The 12,885-nt window shown below is 39.3% G+C and overlaps 2 protein-coding genes and 1 long non-coding RNA gene across 5 annotated transcripts in view; 2 read left to right on the forward strand and 1 right to left on the reverse strand.

Moving 5' to 3' along the window:
• LOC149227712 (uncharacterized) overlaps positions 1–12,885 on the forward strand; it is a 340,223-nt gene that overhangs the window by 145,523 nt on the left and 181,815 nt on the right. The window contains exons 10-11 of the mRNA XM_089377893.1: positions 4,096–4,124; positions 4,464–4,612. Of these exons, the coding sequence (XP_089234019.1) occupies positions 4,096–4,124; positions 4,464–4,612 (178 nt within the window). The remainder of the gene's footprint in view (positions 1–4,095; positions 4,125–4,463; positions 4,613–12,885) is intronic.
• The window catches only part of LOC149227713 (uncharacterized), a 336,709-nt gene that overhangs the window by 142,112 nt on the left and 181,712 nt on the right, over positions 1–12,885 (reverse strand). The window lies entirely within an intron of this gene.
• On the forward strand, positions 496–2,833 carry LOC149227714 (uncharacterized). Its single transcript, XM_089376855.1, has 3 exons — positions 496–1,333; positions 1,793–2,072; positions 2,197–2,833. Exons 1-3 carry the CDS (start codon positions 496–498, stop codon positions 2,675–2,677), a joined length of 1,599 nt encoding a protein of 532 aa, XP_089232981.1. The 3' UTR covers positions 2,678–2,833.

Raw genomic sequence — 12,885 nt, forward strand, 5'->3', positions numbered from 1 at the left:
ACCAATGGACAGAGCTGGAAATGTTTTTGAAACCAATTCTGCTCCTTCAGGCTTCAATTAAGCTGCTACAGCCTACAGGCCAATAACTGCAATTCAATCCTTGTAATTTGTAGGTGGTACTTTTAGGCTCAAAAGAGCAGTGAGGCTCCTGTTAGTCTAATGCCGAACATATGTCACAAAGATGCCACTGTTAAGTTAGATCAAACCTCTGTAATTTTATGTCAAGCCACTGTAATAAATTATAATGATATCAGCCCAGTTGAAACTTGAGTCTGCAGTTAACAAAATGTTTTAGTGGGCTGAAGCCTGAGAGTACCCAAAGGACAATTTCTTTTGGATCATATGCTCCACTTTTTCTAGGCTCTAGGCTCTAATTATGTTCTCACTGTGTTGAAGGCTGAAGCCTGATTTGACTGTGTTGAAGATGACTAACGAAAATGTAATTTCAACACGAATTGCAGGCATTTCAGACATTGAACAGACTTCTAAATTCCAATGGCACCCCCAAAGTCAACTGCTGTAGCTTGGACTTTTATCCAAAAAGATGGTTCTAATCTTTCATGTCAGCTGTGTGGACATAATTTCAAGGGCACTTTGACTAGAGCAGTGGATCACCTTCTCGGTATTACCAATGGAAGTGGAGGTGGTGTTGAAGCCTGCAGTAAGATCACTGATGAACAAAAAGCCAAAGTGGATAAAGACCATTCCAGTTCACAGATGCAAAGGCAGAAAATGGTGAATAAGAGGCAGCGAATTGAGAGGGAGATTGCCATGTCTTCCTCCACCATTAATTCAGTTTCAAACATTGGTGGATCTAGTTCTACAACTCCTCAAGCAAAAACAGGTGTGCCGAAAACATTAAATCAATTCTGGAAACCTGTTGAGAAACAGGAAGTTGATGACGCTGTTGCTGAGTATTTTTATGCATGTGCAATTCCCTTTAATGTGGCGAGGAGTCCATTTTTTACAAATGTAATTAAAAAGGCCATTGATTTTGGGAAGGGCTATGTTCCTCCTGGATCTGAAGCTTTAAGGACAACTTTGCTAAAGAGAGCGAAAGACAGAGTGACAGAAAAGTTGGCTGATATTAGAGAGTCCTGGAAGCTTACAGGATGCACAATTTTGAGTGATGGTTGGTCAGATTTGTGTCATCGCCCATTGATCAATGTGCTTGTTTATTGTCCTCAAGGGGTAGTTTTCTTGAAGGCAGTGAATGCAATGGATCAAGTGAAGACATCAGAATTCATTTTTGGAATTTTGGATGAAGCGATTCAAGAAGTTGGGGTGGAAAATGTTGTCCATGTTGTTACAGATAATGCATCAAATTGTGTTGGTGCAGGGAAGCTGATTATGGAAAAATATGGGCATATTTATTGGACCCCTTGTGCAGCTCATTGCTTGGATTTAATGTTGCATGACTTAGCCAAATTTCCTTGGGTCAATGAAACAATCCGAAGAGCCAAATCAATTTCAAACTTCATCATCAACCATCGTCTCACTTTGAGCATATACAGGAAGAATGCATCAAAAGAGTTGTTGAGGCCTTGTGATACAAGGTTTGCCACTTTTTATATTACTCTGAAAAGAGTTGTTGAGGAAAAAGCGAGCCTAAGAGCTGTTTTTTGCAGCACTGAGTGGGAGAGATCTACTCTCTCAAAAGAAACTAAGGGGAAAAATGTTGAACAAATAGTGCTCAGTAATGGCTTTTGGGAAAATGCAAACAAGGTTTTAAAAATTTGTGGCCCAATTGTTAATGTGCTCCGCATGGTTGATGGTGACAAACCTTGTATAGGTTTTGTTTATGAAAGCCTTGATCGTTGCAAAGAGGCCATTGCAACTGCTTTTGATAATGTGGAAGCTGATTACAAGGAGATATGGGATTTAATTGATAATAGATGGAAGAAGATGCATAGTCCATTACACGCAGCAGCATGCTATTTGGACCCTAGATTGTTTGGGTTGCCAAGACATAGGGACGAAGAAATCATGAATGGACTTATCCAATCTATTGAGAAGCTAAATCCAGATCTAGAGATTGCAGGTTTGATCAGAAGTCAGTTGAGAGCATACAGGTAAATGTCTATTGAATTATATTCCTTTGCATGCAATTATATGAATCTTGTTGTTAATGTCTTGCAATTATATGAATCTTGTTGTATATGAACTGATTGAGACTCTCAACTTGAATGCATACAGGTTAGAAGAAGGATTATTTGGAACAGTATCAGCAAAGTATGATAGGAGCAAAAGTGATCCAGCACTATGGTGGGAATGGTATGGTTCAGGGGCACCAGAATTGCAAAATTTTGCAATGCGTATCTTAAGCCAAGGAGCAAGTGCATCAGCATGTGAAAGGAATTGGAGTTCCTTTGACCACATTCATTCCAAAAAAAGAAATAGACTGTCATCTCAAAAATTAGAAGATCTTGTTTATGTTCGTAGTAATTTGCAGTTGGCATTGAAGAATGTGGCTAAAGAGTCATCCAATTCTTCTACTCCGTGGATCGATCCTGTTCCAAATGCAACAATGGGTGATGCTGATTTGTACATTGATAGTGACAGGGAATTCGCTGATGAATCTGGTGCTGAAGCATCTAGTGGATCCATATCTCATACTGCTCTTGATGACATAGAACTTTTTGATATAACAAGTGGGCAACAGGAACGTCAAGAATAAAACTTGTGTTCCTGTTTTAGAGTTCTAGTTTAGTTTTTGCATGAACAATTTGCTAGAGCCTAAAACTGCCAAGCTAGCTGCTACTTTAAAGTTTAAAGTTTAAACTCTCTTTTTATCTAATGTGGAAGCTGTTCACTCTTATTTGATGACTATTTACTCAGTACTGTTCTATTCGCTTTGATGGTTACATCATACATGGTACATTATATTTTGGTTGGTGATCAAATGGTATCTTTTAGAAATTTTCATTATTTCTTTGTCAATATGGTTGACTCATTAGAAATTTTCATGTGCTACATAAGTTATAACTTATAAGTTATAACTTGCTGATTTTTCCTATACATTTCACGCTTTTCATCGAATTATGCTTTGACTCCATTATTAATATAATTTCTAACAATAAGATAGTCTTTATAATTGTATAAATCTGCCCTCTATCTTTAATATACATTTTTTTTTTCGAATTTCTATATGTCGAATTTTATGTCGAATTTTATCGACAAAATTTGAGTTGCCGAATTTTATTCGAATTTCAAGGTCCTCGAACTCGAACTCGAATTCGAACCTGGTGACTCAGGTGGTCCCTATGCAAGGTTCATTAACTGTTAGGATTTTGTGTTACAGCTTATGCTTCTTCAAACATTTCACGTACTCTAAATTTCAGACAATGTGGTTAAGTTTAAAAGCACATTTCCCCCAAAACTTTCGAGTCATATGACTTTGTTTTTACTCACAGAGAACATTAAACTTTTTCTTTGTGGTATATTAGAAAACTTGGATGTAAGACTTTAAGGATGCTTTAGAAGTTGATATTTGTACATTATCCTCACCAACTGTATACTCTTGGTTGAATATGTTGTTTTCTTCCACCAATGTTAACTCTCTAGTCAACTCTGTTCTTTCTATGAAGAATTATAGAATGGGAATTTTTCAGGTCTTTAAGCATGTTTATTTCCACTGTTTACGAAGATATCTACAAGTGTAAGGTTAAGCATGTTTAGTTCCAACATTTATGAAAATGTCTACAAGTTCCACCATTTGTTTACCTAAACCTCATCTAGAATTTCTGATTTTGATTTGCACATAACACATTTTTATAAAAACATTGAGTGCTGCACTCTTAATTCCCAACTTTGGGATGACTACCAAACTCTCACACAATCGATTTATTGATTTCAATTCACAACTATGAATCGTATAACTTTGCATAAACTATTATATTACTCAACAGAGTTTAGCTTGTTGATGGTTATAGTCTTTAGTTTTCAATGGATTTTTAACTATGATTTTTCTCCTATGGTTTACATTCATTAAAGATTTTGAACACCAAATCATGTTCCCCCAGTTTTTGTATTATTGTTAAGACTTCTGAGTGTCATTAGAAAAGGCTTTACTTACAAAAAATGTATTGTTTACAGGTTATGGATTCCATGAAGATGGATTAAAGGTATACATACACTATCTCTTTTCATGGTTGTCGATTCACTAATGGAGGACAATGTTGGGGTTGAGGCCCTACAACCAAAAAAATCATCTTTGCAGTTGAAAAAATAGGGTTATATGGTGGTTAACAAGTGGCACTTATTGACAAGTGTTCATGATTTCAAGTCCTATAGTCACACCAGTAACACAACACATCGTATGCCATAAGCCAAGGCAAAAAATCACCCCACTTTATTAACTCATCTACCTTGGATATCATGCTTTCAATATGCTTTGTTCAAATTAAAGACTCTTTCAGGTATTTTACATTAAGTCTATAAATTATGCATTCCTATCATCACAGGCAGGAACACAGGTAGCATACGATATGATGGGGGAAAGGTTCAATGCACTAAGAGACACAAAACAAATTTCATTGTCATGGCGTGAGATTGGAGCACGTCAAGTTGTTATTAGTTTCCTTAAACGATACATTTGCACGGGTTATTTGTGGTAAGTGTATCAATAATTCCTAATACTATTGAATTGGAAGCAAGGATATTTTAATAAACTTTCATAAACACTTCACCTTGTAAATGTCTTTTCATATAAACCTTGGGTTTTAGTGTAACTGTTATGTATCTATTTTTTATGAAATATAACGTGGCATATAACATTCTACTTTCCAGAATATGTCTTATCTACTTTCTAAGTTATCAACAATGAAGTACATATAAACGATTTTCAATGTTTACTAAGAATTGAAAAATGAAGTCGATTTTCATGTTGCATTTGTTAGTCATTCAATAGATGTGCATCTAGTTAGGTTTGAAAAAAATGAGGTTGATAGCTCCATTGCATCTTTTGCTATTTGAATAGGTGTGGATCTAGATTATCACAACCCTTCTGTTTGGTGATGTTCTTTTCTAATGTCAACTGAAACAAACTTGCACATATACCTGTATAGCAAAACTATCACAACAAGAACATGTGAAGACTAAAGCATATATAAATAATTAATGATCTAGATAAATTTGCATCCCTTAAGGTTTGGAATGTCTAGTTAATGACAGAAAAAAGGTAAGTACATCCCTTCAATTATATGCATTTGCAACTTGCATAGGTTTATACAATACATTCTATGAGTGCTAACATTTAGAATCCTTCTATTTCAAATTACTCTTTCAGCCAGCCTAAGATAATTACCCTGACCATGGTCTTCTAGATTATAATCCTCCCTCCATTACTGAACATAAGCAAGGGACCTGTTATCGCTCTGTTTATCCCTAGAGAAAAAATCCTGACCTCTCTTATAGGGAAACCTAAGGATACTATCAAGTGGTCACAATTTTTCAAAGAAAATTTCCAAAGATAGGGAGGAATCCCTCAACTAATATTAGGATTGCCATTATTGTAGGGAAAGGAATGGCCTAAGACTAGATCCAATTAATGCAACTAACTCACTTTGAAAGGAATTTCCCAAATGGTTGAAAACTCAACCCAAAGACTTTGCAAATTTGAAGGCTAACAAAAATGGTGAAATTTCCCAAAAATGTTATGACTATAAATAACTCAATTAAGGTGGTGTTGTTGGAGTCCTTTACAAATCCATCAGAGGAAAAGACAAGTTCCACCATATATCATTTAACATATGATAAACCATAGATTACATTTGATCCAATTAAAAATGTTCGCAGACAATTAAGAAACTACTCCACAATTTATGCAAGTGCTTAGTTGTAAAACCAATGATCATACACAGGGTAACAAATGGTGGTCATCTGGTGGTCATAAAGTACCCAGTTGTACCATTATAAAGGAAAACAACGAGAAAATATAATGCCACATGTCCAACGTATAGACTCTATTGTTATTACACCAATTGTTTGCGATTTTTATCAGCATTGAATTTGTGGATACACCATCATGTGAGTTGTTGTATTAATAAGCATTAACAGCATGCTACAAATTCAGGAGATGTAAGTATCATTATAAAGATCATATCATCAATAAAGTTAACTTAAGCTTGAAATCCCCTTCTAGATTCTATCGATAAAAACATGAACCATCAATCTGAATTTAAAAATGCCACAAAATTTCATTTGAAAATTAAAATATGGTCAATAAATGTATCATCCCTGTTGCCACAAAATCCAGCAGACCTTGTGAGCGGACTTGCAAGCCAAGGGCTAGACCATATGGAAACAATGAAGAAGGATTGCCACTATTACCTTGACAATCTTACTCCTACTGTTTAGTGGAATTTCACCAAAAAGGAGGCTTCGCTGTATCACCTATAAGGGTATTCTAACTAGAAGACTCAAGGTAATATGAATGGCCTAGGAAAGATACCTTAAAGCTAAAATAGGCTCAACAAGTATATTAACCATAGACTAGCTAATAACTACTGCAAGTCAAGGTTTTCTGATATGTGAAAATAAGGAGTATCTAAGCATATAGAAGTCAAAGAAAGGATTCTCTCAATAAATTAAATCAATGAAGGAATATGGGAACTTCAAATAGGCTTTAAGTTGAAGCTCAGCTAAGGACTAGGGTTTTAATGACACAAAGGAGTTTGGAAAAGATGATTTCAAGCCTAATTAGGGAGGTTTTACCACAATTAATGCTAGATTTTGCATTTAGAAGGATTATGAAGGCAAAGCTTGGAATTCCATCCATAAGCATCCACTCAAACTGAACTCTATGGCAAATCAGCTCTAAAACGGCCCTAGCAACTTGTCTTCAAAAGCCTAGGAGAGATACGAAAAGATAAATATTTAAGTTTTAATAGCCTTTTTATCAACACAACCTTAGTCAGGTCCTAATCCTACAAGCGTTAATGGAGTTTTAGGGAAAGTTCTAAAGATGAAAATTGATTGGAATAAGGGGGGGGAATAATTTTCCTCTTGTAAAACCCTAACTATACTTTTTGTGAGGGGAGAAATTAAATATAGAAGATGCACCATAGGAGTTCTTCTATAGGTTTCAAGGAAGAATAATTTTAACATGCAAAATTTCACCAAATTTTCAATAAACAATATGCATTTAGTCATGGAACATTTAGAAACCCTAGCATAAATTCATTCACATGAAAAATATAGAAAAATTAGCAATAAACTTACAAATTCCACCAACTCTTCTTTAAATCCCAAAAAGACATCTCCAATATATAGATACTCCAAAAAAATCACACTTTGCCAAGTAACGAGTTAAATAAAGGAAATTCACATTCTCTAAGGGCGCTGAATTCACGTGTGATAATGATGAAAAGAAGTGGAAGGATCCGCTATTTATATCAGGTTTATATCTTCACTTTTACAAATAATTAAGTGATGGGGTGTAAATCGCACTAAGGCAATAAACCCCCTTTTTACCCAATTATCAGTCGTGGGCCTATGGTTATGGTCCCCAAATACATATCGGAATCTGTAATATCCCTTATCAGGAATATACCCCAAACACAGGCAAACTCCAACCAGAGATGGACTGGGAGGGCATTTACTAGATATGTCGCCTCTAAAAAGAGGATGAGATCCGGAGGCTACCTGGCCCTTTCCAAACTCTGTCTAAGAGTATAATAAAAACACACAAGTGGTATAATAGCCGAGAATGCTCAAAAGGATACAAATAACAATGATACGATATATGTCAAATAACCATAAGCAGATACACAAGAAATGCAGAGAGAATGCAAAGCCATTTTATTATACTGAGTAATAAAATGAGTACAGGAGGTGATCAGGAAGATGGCACCTCTACTTGCACAAGGCAAGTGAAGAAATACACTCAAAATAGCAAAGGAATGGCCCTTCTCTGATTTGTGTCCAAGCTGCTGGGAAACTGCTATGCTATTGCTGCTGCTAGAAATCAAACGAAGATTTGGGGCTATTCCCCTCCTCAGAAAAAGCTGAAACTCTGGAATCGGACTCTACTCGAGAAACCCAGAAAAACCCAGAAAGCTCTCGTGGAATGGCCGACCCCCGAAAATCACCCCCTTGGGGTTCTGCGCAGTTCCTCACTGCTCTGCGTTGCCACTGAATGAGATACTCCAGAAACCTGCCTGAAACCCCTACCAAAACTCCCCAATATGCAAGGGCTGATCCCCTGCTCTACCTCTCAGCACAAAACCCCCTGCAAATCCTCAACCCAAACTCCTGCCAGAAAGAACTGCGTCCCTCTCCCAGTGCTGCGCAGTCCTCCAGAACACTGATAAAACCACTGCTAAAATGCTAAAGATACTGTTGCTGAAATGCCAACGAAAATACCTTGCCCGAGCAGGCACTCGAAGTCCCCCGGGGCTAAGGGTGAGATCTCCGAACGGAGACACTCAATGCACTAAACAGTGCTGCAAACTAGCTAAACAGCCAGCATGCTCTAAGTCAAAATGACTATCACAAATGCTCATAACAGAATGATCAAAATGAGGGGGTTCCTCTCTCTTTTATAGCTTCTGCCTCTCTCAATCCCAATGCTCACCTTCTCCTGCGTGATTCCCCTTTTGCCACGTGTTCCTCACCTCCTGTGCAGTCCCTCCATGTGTCTACGTGGGCTCCATTTCTGCATCCCCCTTTTGGCCCCCTTGGCTCTCCCTTTAAGTCACAACGTTGTGCTACTAAGAAGTGACTTTTATTCTAAAAGTGAGTAATGTCCCCCTTTCTCACTTTTTTATTTACAAAATAACTATAGAAGGCAAAATTTGGCAAAATCAAATATTCCAATTAGCTGGGGCTAATAAGAATATTACAGTCTCCCCCGGCAAAATGTTGCTTGTCCTCAAGCAATTGAAGTGATCGATGCTGTAAGATCTTCTCATTCTCCCAAGTGGCATCCTCATCTGGCAAATTCTTCCACTTCACCAAGAATCCCAGACCGTCCTGCTCCGCAGCTGCCTCTCCCTGGTATCAATGATAGCCTCTAGCTGCAATACCAAATGCCCCTCATCATTCATAGGTGGTAGCTCATCTGTCACTGTTACCTGCTGCCCCAATGCCTTTTTCAGGCATGATACATGAAAAATGTTATGAATCTTGTTGCCTTGGGGCAACTCCAACTCATATGCAACCTGTCCAATCCTGCGTATCACCCTGTATGGCCCATAAAAGCGGGGCTTGAGCTTTTCAGCCCCTTTCTGCTTCAGTGATGACTGTCGGTATGGCTATAATCGTAGGTAGACCATGTCCCCCACCTTAAACTGCCTCTCTACCCGACCCTCGTCAGCATACAGCTTCTGCTGGTTCTGCGTTGTAGCCATGTTATCCTTGCGAGCTCAGAGGATATCCTGACTCTCTTGGATCCAAATCTTGGCTCTAGGAGCCCTGCTGTCACCAAACATCACATCAACAAAAGATAAAGGATGATACCCATATAAGGCATAGAATGGTGACATACCAATGGATATGTGATGTGAAGTATTGTAGCAGTACTCCCCCAGATGCAGCCACTTCAGCCATGCTCGCCGCTGCCCATTGACATAGTTACGCAAGTAGCCCTCCAGCCACTTGTTAACTATCTTTGTCTGCCTATCCATCTATGGGTGATAACCGGTACTCGGAGTCAACTCCGTTCCCACCAACCGAAAAAGCTCCTGCCAAAACCCGCCCATGAAATGGCTGTCCCTGTCACTGACAATGGTCTTAGGAAGACCATGTAGCCTGAAGATCTCCCTGAAGAACAGCTCGGCCACCTATGCTGCTGTGTAGTGTGCGGATATGGCAAAGAAATGTGCGTACTTTGTCAGTCAGTCAACGACGACAAAGATACAATCCTTGCCCTGTACCGTGGGCAATCCTGTGATGAAGTCCATCGAAATGCTCTCCCATTTCCCCTCCGGAATGGGTAGCGGCTGCAATAAACCCGCGGGATGGCTCATCTCTCCCTTGTTCCGTTGGCAAACATCGCACTCCCTGATATGCCGGAGTATGTCCTCCTTGAGGCCCTTCCAGGAGAACCTCTCTCTAATGGCCCTGTAGGTTTTGGTAAACCCCTGATGGCCTACCAATGGTGAATCATGTGATGCTTGGAGTATCTTCTTCTTGAGCTGAGACCCCTCAGTCAAGAAGATCCGATCCCTGTAATAGATGATCTCATCGATCACCCTGAACCTGTCATCTGCCACCTGCCCGTCCAGAATCTCACATGCAAACCTGTCCTTGGAGTACTCTACTAAGAGTCGAGCCCTCCAGTCTGTATCCAAGCTCATAAGAGACAACTTGGCTGGTTTACATGAAAGGCCATTTGCTACCACGTTGTTCTTACCCTTGACATACTCAATTTCAAAGTCATATGCTTGGATCTTACTAATTCACTTCTGCTGCCTCTTCTGCAACTGCTTCTACTCCAAAAAGAACTTGAGGTTGTTGTGATCAGTCCTCACCCTGAACCTGTTCCCCACCAAATACTTCCGGTACTTGGCCAATGCATGCATGATGGCCAGCATCTCCTTGTCGTATATAGAATAAAACCTCTCGTGCAGAAGGAGCTTCCAGCTCTCAAAGGCTATAGGGTGACCTCCCTGCATCAATACTGCGCCAATCCCCTCTCCCGACGCATCACACTCCAAAACAAATGGCTACGTAAAATCTGGCAATGCAAGCACTGGGCAGCTGCTCATAACCTCCTTGAGCCTGTCAAAGGCTCGCTATGCTGTATCCGACCAACTAAATGCCCCCTTCCTCGTAAAATCTGTCAGGGGTGCAGCAAGCTATGAGAAACCTTTGACGAACTTCCGGTAGTAAGTACAAATGCCAATGAATCCTCGAAGTTCCATCACGTTTTTCAGCTCCGACCAATCTCTGATGGCCCTAATCTTCTCCTCGTGGACCCTCACTCTGTCCACTCCAATGATGTGTCCCAAGTATAACATCTCCGTCAACCCGAACTCACATTTGGAGAGCTTAGCATAGAACTACTGCTCCTCCAAGATGCGTAATACTGTCTCAATATGCTGGAGATGCTCCTCCCACATCCTGCTGTAAATGAGTATATCATCAAAGAACACCAACACAAACTTCCTCAAGTGACTACGGAAGATGTGATTCATGCAAGACTGGAATGTAGCTGGGGCATTAGTTAGCCTGAAGGGCATCACCAAAAACTCAAAGTGCCCATAGTGACATCTAAAGGCAGTCTTGGGAATGTCCTGCTCCCTCACGCGAATCTGATGGTACCCTGAAAATAACTATAGAAGGCAAAATTTGGCAAAATCGAATATTCCAATTAGCTGGGGCTAATTAGGAATATTACAGAATCTTTAAACCCTTTGTAATGCTGCAATAATAGAATTTACACAAAGCATATGTAAACCATGCCTTTTTATATATTCTTCACCTATGCACGTTTTCCGAGGCATACCTTATCGCATTTCACTATCGCAATGGTTCACCATGCTATCGGAAGCGTAGTTGGTGCTTTTTCTTTATAACCCCGGGACTCATAACTTTATTGCAATACACAGAAAACATGAGAAAAACCCGCTTCAAACCATAAGGCTAGATCTCAAAATTTATACAGTCGCTTCTATAACTCCGTTGGGTCCATCTCTCCAATCCTTTCCACTACGCTCTCTGATCTCCGCTTTCCCCGATCTCCGATTGCGCCTTATCGCATATCGGCGATATCGCTTATCAGAGTATTGCTATTCCACCATCCTTTGCACTTGACCTCTGCGATTAGCGATCAGCGACCAGATCCTGACCGTCGATCCTTTTCCGATTCGATGGTTGATGCTTCGTCGCTTAATCAAAATCGCTAAGTCTCCTCGCCCGGTTTCGATCACAATCGTAGGTATTCGCCGATGCGATTTAATCTGGACCATTGATCTATGAGATCTAACGGCTCTTGTGCACTCTCCGTCTGTTTCCTCCTTAACTTGATTTCGCTTGTTTTGATGGATTTATGCTTCATCCAGGATTCCAACCATACTTAGTTTAAGAACGCACAACTCTACATATATCAACGTTTTGATTATCAATGGATCACCATCAATCCTTAAGTGATCGATGGTCGATCAACACACTTATAAACGGGATTTAAATGATTAATACATATATACATAGCACAATTGGAAAATGCATAAATACACAGTTCCTCTATCTCTCTCACCTCTCTGTGTTCGTCGAATTCTGCCCAGATACATATATTAAACAAAATCACTAATGCAAATAGAATTCATCATTTCATATTGAATCACACCGTCCACACTCAGAATTAACTCTTTGTATATACTATATACACATAATTATATATTTGAGGCTCTCCGACCCTCTCTGGCCCGTTTCTTCTAATTGGAGCCTCTGCTTTCCTAATCTGCCCATAGGCTTACAGTTCCATCTTTAATCTTCTCTGTCTCCTCCCCTTTCAGAAAAGAAGGAAAATACATATATCTTCTATCTAACCATCTCCTTCCACAAATGAAGGGATAGATTATACATTTAGAAATCAAATCCTATCTAAATCTAAACAAACTAAATTACTTGGCTTGATCTCCACGCAGGGAGGATCACTTGCCACTTATTCTCTAATTTCCTTAGTATTTGCAACAATATAACTACTTACATACTTTGAAATTAATAAAAATTAAATAACCAATTCTTCCTCCAAACTCTCATTAGCCACAACATGTGACCACACCATCACATTGCTGGCTAGGCCTAGATGCTCCTGCATCAGACTCCCAAGGTTAAAAATAATCATGATCTCCTGATCATGTGCTTCTGATCTGTGTCCTCCTGGATCCCATACTTTGTTCGGTAGTCTGTCCTTGGTTACTGCTGTTGTTGGTTGTCGTT

The sequence above is a fragment of the Pinus tabuliformis genome, chromosome J (assembly GCF_031772625.1).
Source record: "Pinus tabuliformis cultivar Carrire ecotype Pingquan chromosome J, CPIR1, whole genome shotgun sequence".
Taxonomy (NCBI): domain Eukaryota; kingdom Viridiplantae; phylum Streptophyta; class Pinopsida; order Pinales; family Pinaceae; genus Pinus; species Pinus tabuliformis.

Excerpts from the sequence above, each read along its gene's own strand:
- LOC149227714 (XM_089376855.1), top strand. The coding sequence starts at position 496 with ATGGCACCCCCAAAGTCAACTGCTGTAGCTTGGACTTTTATCCAAAAA. Across the intron at positions 1,334-1,792 it reads TAATGCATCAAATTGTGTTG|GTTTTGTTTATGAAAGCCTT; the intron begins GTGCAGGGAAGC and ends AACCTTGTATAG. Across the intron at positions 2,073-2,196 it reads AGTCAGTTGAGAGCATACAG|GTTAGAAGAAGGATTATTTG; the intron begins GTAAATGTCTAT and ends GAATGCATACAG.